General features: G+C 43.2%; 1 protein-coding gene across 3 annotated transcripts in view; it reads left to right on the forward strand.

Moving 5' to 3' along the window:
* PTPRA (protein tyrosine phosphatase receptor type A) overlaps nucleotides 1-18609 on the forward strand; it is a 115797-nt gene that overhangs the window by 60861 nt on the left and 36327 nt on the right. For 2 of the 3 annotated variants that reach the window (XM_083367135.1, XM_083367137.1), the window contains exons 3-7: nucleotides 6201-6279; nucleotides 7829-8200; nucleotides 9110-9130; nucleotides 14180-14200; nucleotides 18128-18212. In XM_083367135.1, the coding sequence (XP_083223261.1) occupies nucleotides 6207-6279; nucleotides 7829-8200; nucleotides 9110-9130; nucleotides 14180-14200; nucleotides 18128-18212 (572 nt within the window). In that variant the 5' untranslated portion in view covers nucleotides 6201-6206. Of the gene's footprint in view, nucleotides 1-5344; nucleotides 5354-6200; nucleotides 6280-7828; nucleotides 8201-9109; nucleotides 9131-14179; nucleotides 14201-18127; nucleotides 18213-18609 lie in introns of those variants that run through there. The other variant, XM_083367136.1, reaches the window with a different exon arrangement.

Raw genomic sequence — 18609 nt, forward strand, 5'->3', positions numbered from 1 at the left:
AAGTCACTTTTTTCAGTGCCGTTTCAGTCGCTAAACAAGCTATTGTAAGTTGAGGACTATCTGTGAAGAGGTGATGTTGGGTTGCATGAGGAACATTCTTCAAACTTTACAGGGAAGAAAGTCAAATATGCACTGTTAATTTGGATAAATGCCAAATTAAGGATTGCACTTAGATCAGGGACCTTCAATCTTGGCCCTTTTATGACTTGTGGACTTCAACTCCCAGAATTCCTCAGCCAGGCACGCTGGCTGAGGGATTCTGGGAGTTGAAGTCCACTCCTCTTAAAATCTTTATCAGAGGTCTTCAAACTCGGCCCTTTTATGACTTGTGGACTTCAACTCCCAGAATTCCTCAGCCAGGCACGCTGGCTGAGGGATTCTGGGAGTTGAAGTCCACTCCTCTTAAAGTCTTTATCAGAGGTCTTCAAACTCGGCCCTTTTATGACTTGTGGACTTCAACTCCCAGAAGTCCACAAGTCATAAGAGGGCCAAGTTTGAAGGCCCCTGACTTAGATGCTCAAAATCAGCAAATGAAGTCGGGTGACTGAATGTTTTGATTAAAAGAACTAAGCTTTCTCCTTATTATGCTGCAAAGGATACAAAGTGTAATTTGATCTTTTGGACCAGGAAGTTTCAAAGTTTTTTTTTTTAAGACCTTGTTTGCTTCTTTTACACACAAAAATCCGTATAATTCTTGATGCACCGGAATGTCCCTTTTTTTACCAGGAACTTCTAAATTATTTTTTTGCTCCCCAACGCTTTGACTTGCCAGGAAGTGGAACTATGGGAATGTATGAATGGGCCGAAGCTCAACGAAGACTTAATTCCACTTTAGTGTGAGCAGAGCACAAAATGGCAGGATTGCATCTGATTGGCTTGCACAATCCTCCTGGATAGGGATTGGCTCCTTTCCCAAGTGGGCGGAACCCACGCTTTGTCCTTCAAAGACAGAATTGGGAGATGGAATGGAAGGATTTGGGCAAAAAAAAAAAAACGCCTGTGGATCCTGGCTTTCATCTTTGAATAATATTTTACTATCCAATTTTTTTTCCCCCTCAAGGATTCATTTTCTCCTGCCTTTCTTGACTGAAGCTCCCACGGGCTCCTCTCTGGGAATACAGATAGTCCTCAACTTACAAGAATCCATTTAGTGACCCATCAAAGTTACAAAAAGTCCGCACTTTCCACACTTGGGGCCCTTACAACATCCCCGTGGTCACATGATCAAAATTCAGACTCTTGGCCGCTGACTCGTATTTGTGACGGTCGCGGTGTTCCATGGCAAAAACTGTGGCTAGAACGGTGGTAAAACGGGGCAAAATTGACGTGGCAGCAGAAATGTTGGCCTCAATTGCGGTCGTAAGTCGAGAACTACCTGTATATTTATTAGGCTAACAAGCCAGGCTAATAAAGACACTCCGTATTTACCAGGCTACTAAATACGTTATACTGATTTTGATTTTATTTTACTTTTTCCTGAAAAAGATAAGTTCTTTGAAGATAAAAAAGGAAGAACTTAAGGCAGAGGCCCCCAACCTTTCGGGCGCCAGGGACCGGTTCCGTGGAGAGAGGTTTTTCCGCAGACCGAGACCGCGTGGTTTTGTGTGCTGCCTGCATCCCACGGATGGGGCTTTGCTTGTTCGTGCAGACCGGTTGCTGGCATGCCACGGACCGGTACCGGTCCACGGAACTGGGGTTGGGGACCCCTGACTTAAGGTATAGGTCCCATCACCCCCAGATTTTCTGTCCCCTATTAAAATATTTTGCAGATGCTGGTTAGAAAGAAATTTCCTGTTGGGGACTTAAGGAGAGAAATAGATTTATAAGGCCAGGAGGAAGTAACCTACCTGGAACGAAGGAGAAATTTCCTGACAGTGAGGAGAATTAACCAGTGGAACAACCTGCCTCCAGAAGCTGTGAATGCTCCAACACTGGAAATTTTTAAGAAGAGACTGGACAGCCATTTGTCTGAAATGATATAGGTTCTCCTGCCTGAGCAGGGGGTTGGACTAGAAGACCTCCAAGGTCCCTTCCAGCTATTCTATTCTATTCTATTCTATTCTATTCTATTCTATTCTATTCTATTCTATTCTATTCCATTCCATTCCATTCCATTCCATATTTTATATTCCATTCCATTTCATATTTTCTATTCTATTCTATTCTATTCTATTCTATTCTATTCTATTCTATTCTATTCTATTCTATTCTATTCTATTCTATTCCATTCCATTCCATTCCATTCCATTCCATTCCATATTTTATATTCCATTCCATATATTCTATTCTATTCTATTCCATTCCGTTCCATATTTTCTATTCTATTCTATTCTATTCTATTCTATTCATTCCATTCCATATTTTCTATTCCATTCCATTCCATATTTTCTATTCTATTCCATTTCATATTTTCTTTTCTATTCTATTCTATTCTATTCTATTCTATTCTATTCTATTCTATTCTATTCTATTCTATTCTATTCTATTCTAATTTTCCATTCCCTTCCATCTGTTCTATTCTATTCTATTCTATATTTTCTATTCTATTCCATTTCATTCCATTCCAGGTAGTCCTCGACTTACAGCGGTTTGTTTAGTGTCTGCTCAAAGTTAACGGCACTGAAAAAAAAGCGACTTATCACCCCTTTTCACACTCACGGGCAGGGTCACGGCATCAAAATTCAGAGGCTTGGTGAGGGACACGCATTTATTGACGGTCGTCATGTCCCGTCACGTTTTACGACCTTCTGACGCGCCAGGTCCATGGGGGAGCCAGATCCACTTAACAACGGCGTTGCTAGCTTCACGACTGCAGCGACTCACTTAACAACCATGGCAGAAAAGGGTCACAAAACAAGATTCACGATTCACTGAACCCACATCTCGCTTAGCGACAGAAACTGGGGGGCCTCAATTGCGGTCGTAAGTCGAGGACTGCCTGGGCATGGTTGTTCTCTGGTGGGACATATCTCTCCAGCATCTTGGATAAAAGAGGTTTTTTATTATTATTATTTAGCTGCTCCCCATTTCTTTCACTACCTCCCTTCCCCAAAATATTGTGGGAAGCTGACAACTTGTGTGGAAAGCAGTCCCATTTTCTTGCCGGTTAAATAGCGCAGGCCTGCTCCTCTGACTGCCTCGTTAAAATTTAACTTAGATTATCTAATTAAAAAGACTCATTTGAAGAGAGAGAGGGTCAGCATTGACCGGATTATCCAGCAGGAGGAGAGAACAGATTAGCCAAGTCATGATTTTTAAGCCGTATATAGGGAAACATTTTGCATCTTTGCCTCTGAAAATTGGAACGCCCATGTCAGCCCAGGTCAGATTACAGCCCCATTTCAGGCCAGTTTAATAAACGATAACAGCAGCGGGGACGTTTATTTGCTCCGCTTTGGAAAGGACAGAAGAGGTAGCAATTACCGAGTTTTAACAACCCTTGCGATAGAAAAAAATCACTAAAGAAATTCCTTTATAATTGAAAGCCCCTTTTGGGCCTTTTAATAATAATAGCAACAACAACCATAGCAACAATAATAATAATGATAAAGTTGGAAGAGACCTACTCCAACCCCTTGCTCAGGCTGGAAACCCTATGCTCCAACGCTGGAAGTTTTTAAGAAGAGACTGGACAGTCGCTTGTCTGAAATAGTATAGGTTCTCCTGCTTGAGCAGGGGGCTGGACTAGATGACCTCCAAGGTCCCTTCTATTCTATTCTATTCTATTCTATTCTATTCTATTCTATTCTATTCTATTCTATTCTATTTATTCCATTCCATATCCTATCCTATCCTATCCTATCCTATCCTATCCTATCCTATCCTATCCTATCCTATCCTATCCTATCCTATCCTATCCTATTCTATTCTATTCTATTCTATTCTATTCTATTCTATTCTATTCTATTCCATTTATTCCATTTCATATTCCTATTCTATTCTATTTATTCCATTCCATATCCTATCCCATCCCATCCCATCCCATCCCATCCCATTCCATTCCATTCCATTCCATTCCATTCCATTCCATTCCATTCCATTCTATTCTATTCTATTCTATTCTATTCTATTCTATTCTATTCTATTCTATTCTATTCACCTGAAATGGTAGGGTTTCCTGCCTGAGCAGGGGGTTGGACTAGATGACCTCTGAGGTCCCTTCCAACTCTGTTATTCTACAGTATTCTTAGACATTATAGGCACCTGAGTGACTTTGACTTACAACCACTTGTTTAGTGACTGTTCGAAGTTACAACAGCACTGAAAAAAAAACGACTTGCAACGGATTTTTCACCCTTAGCCGTTGCAGCACCCCCGTGATCACATGATCAAAACTCAGATAGATGCTTGGCTCCTGACATGTACTTACGACGGTCGCAGTAGCCCAGGGTCAACTGATCACGTTTTGTGACTTTCGGACAAGCATTAGGGAAGGCAGATTCACTTCGCAGTCACGTTACTCACTTAACGTCGCTTTAACAGTTGTGGCGAAAAAGGTCCCCAAATGGGGCATACATAACTCACCTAACTTGCGATGGAAACTTTATGCTCAAGTTAGGATTGTAAGTTAAGGACTGCTTGTACACTTACACCGTCACTATGATTAAACTTTATATTATGGCTTACCTTTATGTTATGATTTAACTTTACATAAACTTTGATTAGTAGTGGGTTATTGGATTTGTTTATATTTATTGTGGATGCCTTACCCATTAAGATTTTCATCCAGTCAGGTGTTTTATAATCTCTACTGATTTAGCAATGCGTAAGTATCACAAAGAACTGTAATATTTATTTATTTATTTATTTATTTGGGTTTTGTTATGCAAATATCCCCTCAGCCCAAAAATTTCAGCTTTTTCCTGCTTTGCTGCAATATCATAAAGGCGAGTTAGCTTCTGACTATATATCCCACATGGATTCTGCCATATTTTGAATCCTTCATATTAACATTGAGCCTTCAAGTTATGGCTGTCCTCTATTATGCATGGAGAAAGAAGGTTTAATGCGCGCACACACAAAAAAGTTATTTGTTCAGAGAGATTTGTCCACAGTGGCCTTCACTGTTCAAAGGAGTATTTCCACTTTTTTAACTGCGGTCCCTGGAGTGTGATATTTATAAGCCGTTTAAAGTCTAAGAATCGAGTTTGTTCTGATAGAGGTCTCATCGCCCTTCTCAACGAGTTGTCTGAAATTTGGAATATATTTTCTCAAATGCTCTTTTTTTAAGTTTCTGCAGCAGGCTGATTTGAAAAAAGGATGTTGGCTTGTATTACTCATTAGACAGTATAATCTGTTTGGGCCATGAAACATCTGCAAGAAATGAACAAAATGAAATTCAACGGTGAAACAAGTAAGGTTCTACATTTAGGCAAGAAAAACCAAATGCACAGGTATAGTACTATAGGTGGTACCTTGCTCAATAGGAGCAACTGTGAGAGGGATCTCAGAGTCCTAGTGGACAATCACTTAAACAGGAGCCAGCCGTGTGATGCAGCTGCTAAAAAAGCCAACACAGTCCTAGGCTGCATTAACAGAGGGATAGAATCAAAATCATGTGAAGTGTTAATACCACTTTACAAGGCCTTGGTAAGGCCACACTTGGAATACTGCATCCAGTTTTGGTCACCACGATGCAAAAAAGATGTTGAGACTCTAGAAAGAGTGCAGAGAAGAGCAACAAAGATGATCAGGGGACTGGAGGATAAAACATATAAGGAACGGTTGCTGGAATTGGGTATGTCTAGTTTAATAAAGAGAAGGACGAGGGGGGACATGATAGCAATCTTCCAGTATCTCAGGGGCTGCCCCAAAGAAGAGGGAGTCAAGCTCTTCTCCAAAGCGCCTGAAGGCAGGACAAGAAGCAACGGATGGAAACTAACCAAAGAGAGAAGCAACCTGGAACTAAGGAGAAACTTCCTAACAGTTAGAAGAATTAACCAGTGGAACAACCTGCCTCCAGAAGCTGTGAATGCTCCAACACTGGAAGTTTTTAAGAAGAGACTGGACAGGACATTTGTCTGAAATGGTATAGGGTTTCCTGCCTGAGCAGGGACTTGGACTAGATGACCTCCGAGGTCCCTTCCAACTCTGTTATTGTTATTGTTGTTTTTAATAGTTTGGTGCCACCAGAGTAGTTTTAAGCCTTGGGAATTATTGTTTTCTGGATCGCTAACAGAGATTTTTTTTTTATTTTTCAGGCCAATATGGGTATATGCTTCCTTGTTATCCTATTCAGCAGCTGCTTAACATACTTAGGTGTTGCCAATATAACAACAGGTGAGTTACCTGTAGTTTCTTTTGGGGGGGTGATAGTGGTGGTGGTGGTGGGGAGATGGGCTAAATGTAGACGTGACAAGATCTTTTAGGCGTATGTCTGTTCTCGGCTGTCAGTAACAATATCTCTCCATTTCTAAGTATGTACTTGTCTTCTCCGTGATAAGACTGTGAAAGGATGTTCTGTAGATCTAGCCCAGGGGTAGGCAACCTTGGCTCTTTTATGCCTCGTGGACTTCAACTCCCAGAATTCCTGAGCCAGCATGGCTCAGCTTGGAAACCTCTCCCCTTTCCTCTCAGCGTGGCTGGCTCAGGAATTCTGGGAGTTGAAGTCCACGAGGCATAAAAGAGCCAAGGTTGCCTGCACCTGATCTAGCCTTTTCAGAGTTTACACCTGCATAAGAGCCATGGTGGCGCAGTGGTTAGATGCAGTATTGCAGGCAAAAACTGCCCACCGCCAGCAGTTCAGTCCTGGCGGGGCTCAAGGTTGACTCAGCCTTTTATCCTTCCGAGGTAACTAAAATGAGGACCTTGATCGTTGGGGGAGATAGGCTGACTCTGCAAACTGCTTAGAGAGGGCTGTAAAGCACTGTGAAGTGGTATATAAGTCTAAGGGCTATTGCTGTTCTATTCTATTCTATATATTTTCTATTCTATTCTGTTTTATATATTTTCTATTCTATTCTATTATCATTATTCTAGTCTTATCATTATTCTATTCTGTTCTGTTCTATTCTATATATTTTCTATTCTATTCCATATATTTTCTATTCTATTCTATTCTATTCTATTCTATTCTATTCTATTCTATTCTATTCTATTCTATTCTATATATTTTCTATTCTATTCTGTTCTATATATTTTCTATTCTATTCCATACATTTTCTATTCTGTTCTATTCTATTCTATTCTATTCTATTCTATTCTATTCTATTCTATTCTATTCTATTCTATTCTATATCCAATTTCTATTCTATTCTATTCTATTCTATTCTATTCTATTCTATTCTATTCTATTCTATTCTATTCTATTCTATTCTACTCTACTCTACTCTATTCTATATCCAATTTCTATTCTATTCTATTCTATTCTATTCTATTCTATTCTATTCTATTCTATTCTATTCTATTCTATTCTATTCTATTCTATTCTATTCTATTCTATTCTATTCCATTCCATTCCATTCCATTCCATTCCATTCCATTCTCTAGTCTAGTCTAATCTGCATTCTATTCTGTTCTGTTCTATTCTATTATTTCTTATTCTATTCTATTCCATTCCATTCCATTCTCTAGTCTAGTCTAGTCTGCATTCTATTCTGTTCTGTTCTGCTTTCTAGTCTAGTCTAGTCTACTCCACTTTGAATTCTAGTCTAGTCTGTTCTGCATTCTGTTCTAGTCTACTCTATTCTACTCTGCATTCTATTCTATTCCATTCCATTCTGTTCTGTTCTATTCTATAAAATAAATTTTGCAAGTTGCAGGAGTGAGTGAGATACTCTTTGGTAAAGCAGTGTATCTTGAAAGTGGCCTCTTTATTCTTTTCTTCCAGTACATCCGTCGACCGAGAGTCCCTTGCCCACCACCAGTTTAGTGAAAACTGCCAGTACGCAGTCGAGTAGTGCAAAACCCACCAGTTCCATGAAGAGGCCCACCACGTCACCAGGCGGGTCTCCGACCGTGGCACAGAGCCAGCCGCCTCCGAAAGTGCCGGAAGCCACAACCACTGCCACCGTCAGTGTGCCCAGCGTGAGAGCGGCAACGACGTCACACAAGACTCTGCCGCCTACATCGGGGCCCACCACCGTCCCACCTAATGCCACGGAACTTCTTCCCAATGTCAGCGCGACAGATAAAACCTTGATGACGGTGGAGGCCAACTTCACAAGTGCACTAGTGACTTCACAAGCCTTTAACACCGCAAGTATGGAATCACTTATTTATGTATTAAGATAGATAGATAGATAGATAGATAGATAGATAGATAGATAGATAGATAGATAGATAGACAGACAAAGATAGATAGACAGACAGACAGACAGACTAATGTTACTCCTGCCTTTATTATTCCACAAGTAACTCAAGGTGGCAATCATACATACTACTCCTTCCTCCTCTTTTTGCCACAACAACCCAGTGAGGTGGGCTGGACTGAGAGCAAGTGATTGACCCAAAGTTGCCCAATTTTTCTTTCTCATGCCTAAGAGTGGGCTAGCCCACACCATCTCCTGGTGATTGGCACAACCTCAGTCAGCCAGCTTTCAAGCCTAAGGCGGGATTGGAACTCACCACCTCCTGGTTATTGCCCCAGAGTCACCCAGCTGGCTTTCAAGCCTAAGGCGGGATTAAACTCACCATCTCCTGATGATTGCCCCAAAGTTACCTAGCTACCTTTCATGGTTAAGGAGGGACTAGAACTCACCGTCTCCTGGTGATTGGCCCAAAGTTACCCAGCTAGCTTTCATGCCTAAGGCGGCACTAAAACTCACCGTCTCCTGGTGATTGTCCCAAAGTCACCTAGCCGGCTTTCACGCCTAAGGCAGAACTCGAACTCAGAGCCACAGTGTCAAAATCGTGGAAAGAAGTGCAGCATTCATCACAGAAAGAACGTAACTGAACAAACCAGGGTGTGACTTTGAAGAGAGTACAGAATTCTTCACCGAGAAAAGAAACAAAAGAAAAATTCTAGGGGAGGAGGTGGAGACCTTACGGCAAGGACGTACGTAGACTTTTATTAATATTTTTTTTTAAAAAAAATGAAAAAAAACACCAGCCAATTTATAGAGAGCCATAAAAGCCTTGAGAAATGATGCTGAATGTTTTCTATTTACAGCTGATATTCCACGAGGTGCTGGTGAGTGCCTTTTATTTTATTTCTTTGAATTCTCTTACTATTTAATCAAGAGATTCTCGTTCTCGGAAACAACGTCTCTTTTCTAAAGCTACTATGAAACTTTATGATCTTGGGGACGTTTGGATAGCCACGGCTTGCAAGGCTAGGGCAAAGCCCCAGGAATGTGTGCAGAAGGGGGGGGGGTGAAAGGGAAAAAAAAGAGGTTTCATCTATGTGAAGGTCCTTAGGTAATCATAAATGTTTGCTAGAATCCCCAGAAAGCCGTTTTCAGCTAGTCCTCGACTTAGCGACAGTTAGCGTAGTGACCGTTCAAACTCACCCAACAGCCCTGGAAAAAGTGAGTTACGACCATTTTCCACACGACCGTCGCAACATCCCCCAGGGTCACATGATCAAAATTCAGGCCTTTTGGCAACTGACTGGTACTTAACGACGGTCGCAGCGTCCCGGGATCACGTGATCCCCCTTTTATTTTATTTATTTATTTTTATTTTATTATTACATTTCTATACCGCCCTTTCCCGGAGGACTCAGGGCGGTTTACAGGGTAATTAAAAACCCAAATACAAAAGTTAAAAAACCAAGTTTAAAAAAAAATTAAATTTATCCCTGTATAAGTAAAACCCCAGTTAAAATAAAATTGATCCTCAGCCTGGGCCAGAAAGCTCGAAGAGCCAGGTCTTCAGGTCCCGGCGGAATGAACAGAGGTCTGGGGCAGTCCTCAGCTCTATTGGCAGCTGGTTCCAAAGGGCAGGCGCCCCTTTTAAGGAATTTGTTGTGCAGAGGTCTCCTTGTGCTACCAAAGAGTTGCACAGACAAGGAAGGGTACTGAGAGTAGTAAAAGTCACACAAGAATACACTGAGTTATAAAAACAAAAAGTAGTTTACTTTTGAGGTGGTGTAAAGACAAAAATGCACAGTCAAAAAATAAACAGTCCAGGTCATAAACAATAGCAACAGTCCAAGGAGTAATCCAAAACACAAAGTCTTCTTACCGGTCCAGAGGTCAATACACAGTTCAGGTTACAACAGTAGTAAACCAACAGCAGAGCAAAAACAGTAATAGTAGAGATCAGTGAATTCAGAGAGAGAGAAGCTATGTTCCTAGCTTCCTCTTATGGCATGGGTCAGCAACCTGAAACAGTGAAAGAGCCACTCGGAACTGGTTCCCTCACAAAAGGAAAAACTGGGAGCCGCAAAAAATGTGTGTACATGCGCACATGCGCAGAACAGGGTTTGACTGAAGAGTGGAGCCAAGGCGAGATATGCACTTACCCTGCATATTTGAATTGATTGGTTGAACTTTTTTAGTCCCACTTTTTTTTTTTGACTACACATGGCAGAGGACTGGGAGCCACAGGAGACGGCTGAAAGAGCCGCATGCGGCTCCGGAGCCGCAGGTTGCAGACCTGTGTCTTATGGCCATGAGAACACTTACACACCCATTGGCCAATTAACAACTTAAAGACATAGCATTATGGTTAATATATTTTCAACCCAACATTGTAGGCTAACACCATATGCCTGAGAAGGCCCTATCCCTGGGTGTCGTCCGCCGGCAATCTCTTACCGGTGGCACCCTGAGAAGACCCTCCCTGTGGAAGCGCACTGGACGAAGGGAACTTGATGCCGGCAGCAGGTGTTCCCTCAGATATCCCGGACCCAAGCCATGTAGGGCTTTATAGGTCATCACCAGCACCTTTTGCGACAGTCTGACAAGCAAAGTCCACGGGGGGGGGAGCCACTTCACAACCAGGTTACTCACTTGACAACTGCAGCAGATTCCTTAACAACCGTGGCAAGAAAAGGGGTAAAATGGGAGAAAACTCAGATTGACACCGTCTCCCTTAGCGACAGAAGTTACGGCCTCAATTGTAGCCGTAAGCCGAGGACTATCTGTACCTTTTTTTAAAAAAATTGAATTCCAACTGCGACGGATCCCCTAACCTGGATTGTGTCGTCACCTCCCATTTGATATATATTAAATTTCTATTTTTTCTTCAAATTTCTTTTTTTTTAATTGAAAAGTTTTACAGTACATTTTATTTTTAACAAAACAAAACAAAACCCCTCCCACCCCCCTCCCCTCTTCCCAACCCTCCCCAACACCTCCCTCCCTCCCCCTCCCCTCTCCCCAACTTCCCAGAGCTAAATGCAAGGTATAAAAGTAGAAACAATCATAATCTACCATATGCAAACAACAATAAACTATTAAATCTATCGCACTTTAACTCTTATAGAATAACTACAAGCACTATAAATATCACATCAATACTTATTCAAATGCTAAATGAAACTTTTTCGTCCCATATTTATTCTGGATGTAATCCATCCATTTTTTCCACTCCACAGTATATCTCTGTTGCGAATGTTCTTTCAAATACGCCGAGATCTTTGCCATTTCCGCCAGGTTGGAAACTTTTAAAGTCCATTCTTCTATAGTCGGCAGTTCTTCCTTCTTCCAATATTGACCTACTAAAAGTCTTGCTGCCGTAATTAAATTCAACATCAACTTAGTATCCACAACAGTAGTGTCAGTAATAATACCCAGTAAAAACAATTGCGGACAAAACTTTATCCTTTTCTTAAATATCTTCTGCATATTCCACCAAATTTTAATCCAAAATGCTTTAACCTTTTTACAGGTCCACCATATATGAAAATACGTTGCATCTTCACCACCACACCTCCAACATTTAGGCTGGCAATTCGGATACATACTTGCTAGTTTTTTAGGATCTAAATGCCACCTATAAAACATTTTATAAAAGTTCTCTCTTAAATTTTGAGCTTGCGTGAATTTTACATTTCTCACCCAAATCTTTTCCCAGGTATCCATTGTAATGGCTTCTTGAAAATTCAAATTTCAAGTCATAAGCCCAGGAGCTACACGGACAGACGTAAAGGAAATTTTAAGATTTTTTTAAATTTGGGGATTGGTGTATTTTTTTTCTCTCTTAGTAGATAAATGAGCTTCAGTTAGATAAGTTACACGTATCTGCTGACTCTGGAAAATATTCAGGCTCGTCACAAACAGCAAGGGGTTTCAGAGAATTTCCAGATATAATTTTCCGGCAGATAATCCTGTTCCATTTAACCTGGGGGAGAAAATTCTAATTTTGTATCTCCTGCGGTTTGAGATAGCGGTGGGGACTTACCAGGAGAAAAGGTGTTTAAGAATTACCGCAGGCAGTTAACACAACTGATTATGCAGCCCCTTGTAAAAGCCGGGCAGATCTGTGCAAAGAGGATCAACCAAGAAAGGCATCTTAAAACAGTGGCCGATATTTTAATTTCAAGTGTGGCGTGACCATTCTTTTAAAAAAATAGAAAACTGAATTGTTTGACCCATTAACATCTAGTTGCTGCCTTTCAAAGAAAGATTGAAATGGGGGAAAAATTGCAAAAAGGAAAAGTTGTCCTCAACATTTTAGCTGAAAATGTTTGTTGTTCAGCGAGACATCGGTTAGGTGAAAAATGCCCATTTTACCACGTGTCTTGCCCCACTTGTTAAGTGAACTTTTGGCAGTTGTTAAGGTCCACCAGAAATGCACTAGCAAAAACAACAACGACAACCTTGGAAAGATTAGTAAATGTTATTTCGTAAATATTTAGTACCAGGGAGTCCTCGGCTTGTGACCACAATCGAGTTCCAAATTTCCGTTGTTAAGTGAGACGTTTGTTAAGTGTGTCCTGCCCCATTTGACGACTTTTCTCGCCACAGCTGTTGCGTGAAGCCCTGCGGTTGTTAAGGTGGTAACCCGCTTGTGAAGTGAATCTGGCTTCCCCCATTGAATTTGTTGGTCAGAAGGTCGCAAAAGGGGAAATCACGTGACCCCGGGACACGGCGACCATCATAAAGGCGAGTCGGTTGCCAAGTGTCCGAATTTTGATCCCATGACCATGAGGATGCTGCAACGGTCGTAAGTGGTCATACGGTACTTTTTTCAGTCCTGTTGTAACTTCGAACGGTCGCTAAATGAACTGCTGTAAATCGAGGACCACCTGCAACTACTAGTGGGCTGTTTTTGCTCCTCGTGAGTTGCTCTCCACTTGAGGCAAAAGAGGTTCCTGGGGTGCGGGGTAAAAAATGAATTAAATTTTCCCAGCGCAGGAGGTCACCAGGCTGAAACGGATGGAGAGACGGAGAGGTTAAACGCACCCGTAGTCTCGAATCCCTTTGCGATCACAAGAGTTCTCGAATTCCATTGACTCTTGTCTACCGCCAATTCGCTTTGACCGTTAGCAGTTCAGATTCCTGTAGAGAGCATAAGCAATAAACCTTTAGGCAGGTAGTCCTCGGCTTAGGACCACAATCGAGCCTAACGCTTATATTGCTAAGCGAGACAGTTGTTAAGTGAGTTTTTGCCCCCATTTTTACGACCTTCCTTGCCACATTTGCTCAGTGAATCATTGCAGTTGTTAGTCACACACGGTTGTTCAGTGAATCTGGCTTTGCTTGTCAGAAGGGTCGCAAAAGGGGGAATCACATGGGGCACTGCAACCGTCATAAATGCGAGTCAAGTTGCCAAGGGTCTGAATTTTGATCCCATGCTCTTGGAGCCGCTGCAGCAGCCATAAATGTGAAACATGGTCCTTTGTACGGTGCCGTTGCAACTTCAAGTGGTCGCTAAATGAATTGTTGTAAGCGGAGGACTACCTGTCTTCATTTGAACTGCCCATTTTTCCTGGTTTTTCCCGCTTGACCCCAAGTCTGATTAAAGCAAATATGGAGATTTTATTCTTGGTTGCCAGAGGCGATGAGAAATGGCAGGAAAAAGAACGGGAGCCCTTTTCTGCACATCTGCCTTTGGACTTCCAGATGTTCAGATGAGGTTAAAAGGGGATTTGGGAAAAGTGCAGTAAAACCCAGCAGTGAGTGGCTATAAATTACCTCCAGCTCTACAAATAAGAGGAAACCTGAATAGCACATAACTGTTTTTTACTGGGCTTTCACTCTAGTTAATCCTGGTTTGATTAGCCACCATAGGAGGCCTGGAGTTATTCTGAATTTTCTTTTTCTTTTTTTTTTTTTTTGCGTTTATTCAGATGACTCGGAACCTCGACGAGGTAAGCTGATCCTCTTCACCTTGGCAAATCTGTTGTAAATCTTTTGGTTAAATATATATATTTATATATATATGTATATTTCATCATTGCTTTGGAATATTGTATTTTATTAAGCCACAGGACTTTCCCCACCCTGTTTGGCTAAGCTTTTCTGAGATTTCCCTGAGCATAGGAGAGTTGGAAAGGCATCCTTTAAGGAGGAACGTACTTTTTTTAAAAAAAATTTCAATTTATACGGCCACCCACCTCACGTTCATGAGGTCTGGGGGGCTGCAAGTCACAGTGGGGGAAACGGAAGGCAGCCTAGCAATTTATTGATGCCCAAGCTTGTACCACCTCCTCAGCTTGCAGTCGTTCATTTAGCGACCGTTCAGAATTACAAGAGCGTAGGCTTTGTTTGTTGGGAGCCCACTCTCTCTTCTTCCTTTCCTTTCCTTTCCTCTTCCTCTCCCTCTTCCTCTTCCTCTCCCTTTCATTCCCTTTTCTTCCCTCCGTTTCCCTTCCCTTTGCTTCCCTTCCCTTCCTTTTTTTCTTTCCTCTGCTTCCCTTCCCTTTGCTTCCCTCCCATTTCCTCCCCTCCCCTTTTCCTTCCCCTCCCTTTCCTCCCCCTCCCTCTTCCTCTTCCTCTCCCTTTCATTCCCTTTTCTTCCCTCCGTTTCCCTTCCCTTCCCTTCCCTTCTTTTCTTTCCGTTGCTTCCCTCCCATTTCCTCCCCTCCCTTCCCCTCCCCTTTTCCTTCTTTCCCCTCCCTCCCTCTTCCTCTTCCTCTCCCTTCCCTTCCCTTTTGTTTCCTTCCCTTCTCTTTGCTTCCCTCCCATTTCCCTCCTTCCCTTCCCCTCCCTTTCTTCTCCCTCCCTCCCTCTTCTTCTTCCTCTTCCTCTTCCTTTCATTCCCTTTTCCCTTCTCTTCCCTTCCTTTTTGTTTCCTTCCCTTCCCTTCTCTTTTCCTTCCCTCCCATTTCCTCCCCTCCCTTCCCCTCCCCTTTTCCTTCCTTCCCCTCCCTTTCCTCTCCCTCCTTCTTCCTCTTCCTCTCCCTTTCATTCCCTTTTTCCTTCCCTTCTCTTTTCCTTCCCTCCCATTTCCTCCCCTCCCTTCCCCTGCCCTTTTCCTTCCTTCCCTTCTTTTTTTTATTTTCTCTTCCCTCCCGCCCCCTTCCCTCCTTTCTCTTCTTGGGCAGCTGCCGTTGAGGGCAGGCAGGAAGCCGAGAGAGCGTGGTTCTGCCAGCTGGTTTATTTCTGTCTTCTCTGGTTGCTTTCTGCCTGCTGCCCTGTCCTTCCCCTCTCCCCACCGGGGTCACAGGGTCAGGGTCCAAACCGCCCCCCCCCTCAGCTTTTCAAGCCAGCCGGCAGTTCCTTGGCAAACCTGTCACGCACGCCTGCGTTTCAACCGGAGCCCTTTGCAGCGCTGCAGGCTTGCAAAAAAAAGAAAAAGTTTCCCTCCCCCCCTCCCCTTTTCTTTCTGTTTTGGGGAAGAGGGAGGGAACTGTTCGTTCTGCAAAAAAAAAAAAAAACAAAAACAAAACCACACCGCACACAAAAAATACACACACACACACAGAGAAAAAAGCACGGTCTCAGCTGCTTCCGAGCATGCCCGGAAGAGTTTTGGGGGGTTTTTTTGTTTTTAATTGTAAGAATAAAATCGCCTTGGATCTAAAAATTTTCCATTAAAGAAATAAATAAAGCGCCTTTGGAGAGAAGAAGCCCAGTTTCAAACTTGGAACAAGTTTCCTGCCTGAGCAGGGGGTTGGACTAGATGACCTCCGAGGTCCCTTCCGACTATTATTATTATGATTATGATTATGATGATTATGATTATTATTATTATGATGATGATGATTATGATGATTATGATTATGATTATTATTATTATTATGATGATGATGATGATTATGATGATTATGATTATGATTATTATTACAATTCCTCAAACTTCAATCGGAGAGAGAGAGTCAGTGGGTCAACCCAGAAATCTGGAAACAAACTCCACCTTTCAGGGTTGGTGTGTACGGGCAGCCCTCGATGTAACGACCACAAAATTTTTACGTGGCTAAGTGAGAAATTTGTTAAGCCAGCTTGGCCCCGTTTTGTGACTTTTCCTTGCCACGGTTGTTAAACTGAATTGCTGCCATTGTTAAAATTTGTAACGCCATCGTTAAGTGAATCCGGCTTTCTCCCCAAAACCCCCCCCCCATTGACTTTGCTTGTCTGAAAGTCGCAAAAAGGGGAACACGTGACACCCCCCTCGGGATGCCGCAATCCCCATCGTAAATGTGAGTCAGTCACCTCTGAAGGTAAATCACGCGACCGCGGGGATGCTGCAACGGTCGTGTGAAAAACGGTCGTAAGCCACTCCCGTTGGTGCTGCTGTAACTTTGAACGGTCATTAAATGAACAATCGATCCCCGAAATTTCTGCCGCTCAGCGATGCAGTTGTTACGGGAGCGTTGGCTTCGTTTTACGACCTGCCTTGCCCTGAGTTGTTCAGCAAATCGCTGAAGTTGTTAAGTCAGGAAGGGAGGTCGTTAAGTGAATCTGGCTTGCCCCCGTTGGCTTTGCTTGTCGCAAAAGAGGAATCACGTGATCCCAGGACACTATCCTTGCCACAAACATCAGTCAGTTGCCGAGGGTCTGAATTTCGATCATCTGACCACGGGGATCCGGCAACGGTCGGGTTAACAGCAGTCAGGATTCACATTTCTGGGTGCCATTTTAACTGAATGGTCACTAAACAAATCATTGTAAATTGAGGACTGCCTGGATCAAAAGCTGCTTCTGTTGTTATGTTTATTTCATTACCTTTATTTTTTTAACAAATAATTCAAAGGGGCAAATATATCGACACACCTTCCTCCTCCTATTTCCCCCCACAACAACAACCCTGCGAGGTGGGTTGGCTGAGGGAGAGGGACTGGCCCAAAGTCGCCCAGGTGGCTTTCATGCCTAAGGTGGGACTAGAACTCACCGTCTCCTGGCGATTGGCCCAAAGTCATCCAACTACCTAAAATGCTAAGGCGGGATGAGAACTCACCAGATCCTGCTGGTTAAACCAGAGTCACCCAGCTGGCTTTCATGCCTACGGAGGAACTAGAACTCACCTTCTCCTAGTGATTGACTCAAAAGTAATCCTGCCAGCTTTCATGGCTAAGGCGGGACTAGAACTCACCGTCTCCAACTGATTGATCCAAAGCCAGCTGGCTTTCATGCCTAAGCTGGGACTAGAACTCACCGTCTCCTGGTGATTGACCCAGTCACCCAGCTGGCTTTCATGCCTACGGAGGAACTAGAACTCACCTTCTCCTAGTGATTTGACTCAAAAGTAATCCTGCCAGCTTTCATGGCTAAGGCGGGACTAGAACTCACCGTCTCCTGGTGATTGACCCAGAGTCACCCAGCTGGCTTTCATGCCTACGGAGGAACTAGAACTCACCTTCTCCTAGTGATTGACTCAAAAGTATTCCTGCCAGCTTTCATGGCTAAGGCGCCGGGATTAGAACTCACCGTCTCCGGGTGATTGATCCAAAGCCACCCAGCCGGCTTTCAGGCCCTAAGCTGGGACTAGAACTCCCCATCTCCTGGTGATTGTCCCAAAGTCAACCAGCCGGCTTTCACGCCTAAGGCGTGACTCGAATTCATGGCCCTCCACTTTTTTTTCCTAGCCAGCTGCTTTAACCACTAGACCCAAGTTGCTCTCACTTGCTCTGAAACACATCCCTGCAGAGCGTTTGGCTGTCGGAAGGTGCTTTAGGGGTGGGGTGAAAATCGGCTTTTCGTTTCCATCCCTTCAAAGCTCTGGCTCACCTGCCAACTTACCTTTTGCCCCCCTCCCTAAAAAAATGCTTTGAAATGATGATCGTCGCCATTGGCGAAGCCGGAAACCCACCTCCTCAAATCGCTCTGTTTTTTTTTCCTCTCTCTTCTCTTCCCAGACGAAACGCCCATCATCGCCGTAATGGTGGCCCTGTCCTCCTTGCTCGTCATAGTATTTATTATTATTGTTCTGTACATGCTAAGGTGAGTCAGCCTTCTCCTCCTTCACCATCGCCCTTGCCTCGCAGTAGCATCCCCGTCAGGTCGCAAGAGACGGTGGAGCAGTGGGCTGATGCCTCCTTAAGTAACACCAGCTACCTGCAATTAGCGCAGGTTCGAGTCCCACCAGGCTCCAGGTTGACTCAGCCTTCCATCCTTCCAAGGTAGGTAAAATGAGGACCCAGATTGTTGGGGGCAATTAAGCTGACTTTGTAATAATGCCACTTGGGGGGCGGGCGAAAGCCCTAATAAGCAGGCATATACATAGAATGAAGGCTACTGCTAAGCACATTGGTTTGTGGTTAAATTGTAAGCCGCCCTGAGTCTTCGGAGAAGGGCGGGATATAAATGGGATTTTAAAAAAAATGCACAGGGACCCATT

The sequence above is a fragment of the Vipera ursinii genome (assembly GCF_947247035.1).
Source record: "Vipera ursinii genome assembly, chromosome: 7".
NCBI classification, from domain to species: domain Eukaryota; kingdom Metazoa; phylum Chordata; class Lepidosauria; order Squamata; family Viperidae; genus Vipera; species Vipera ursinii.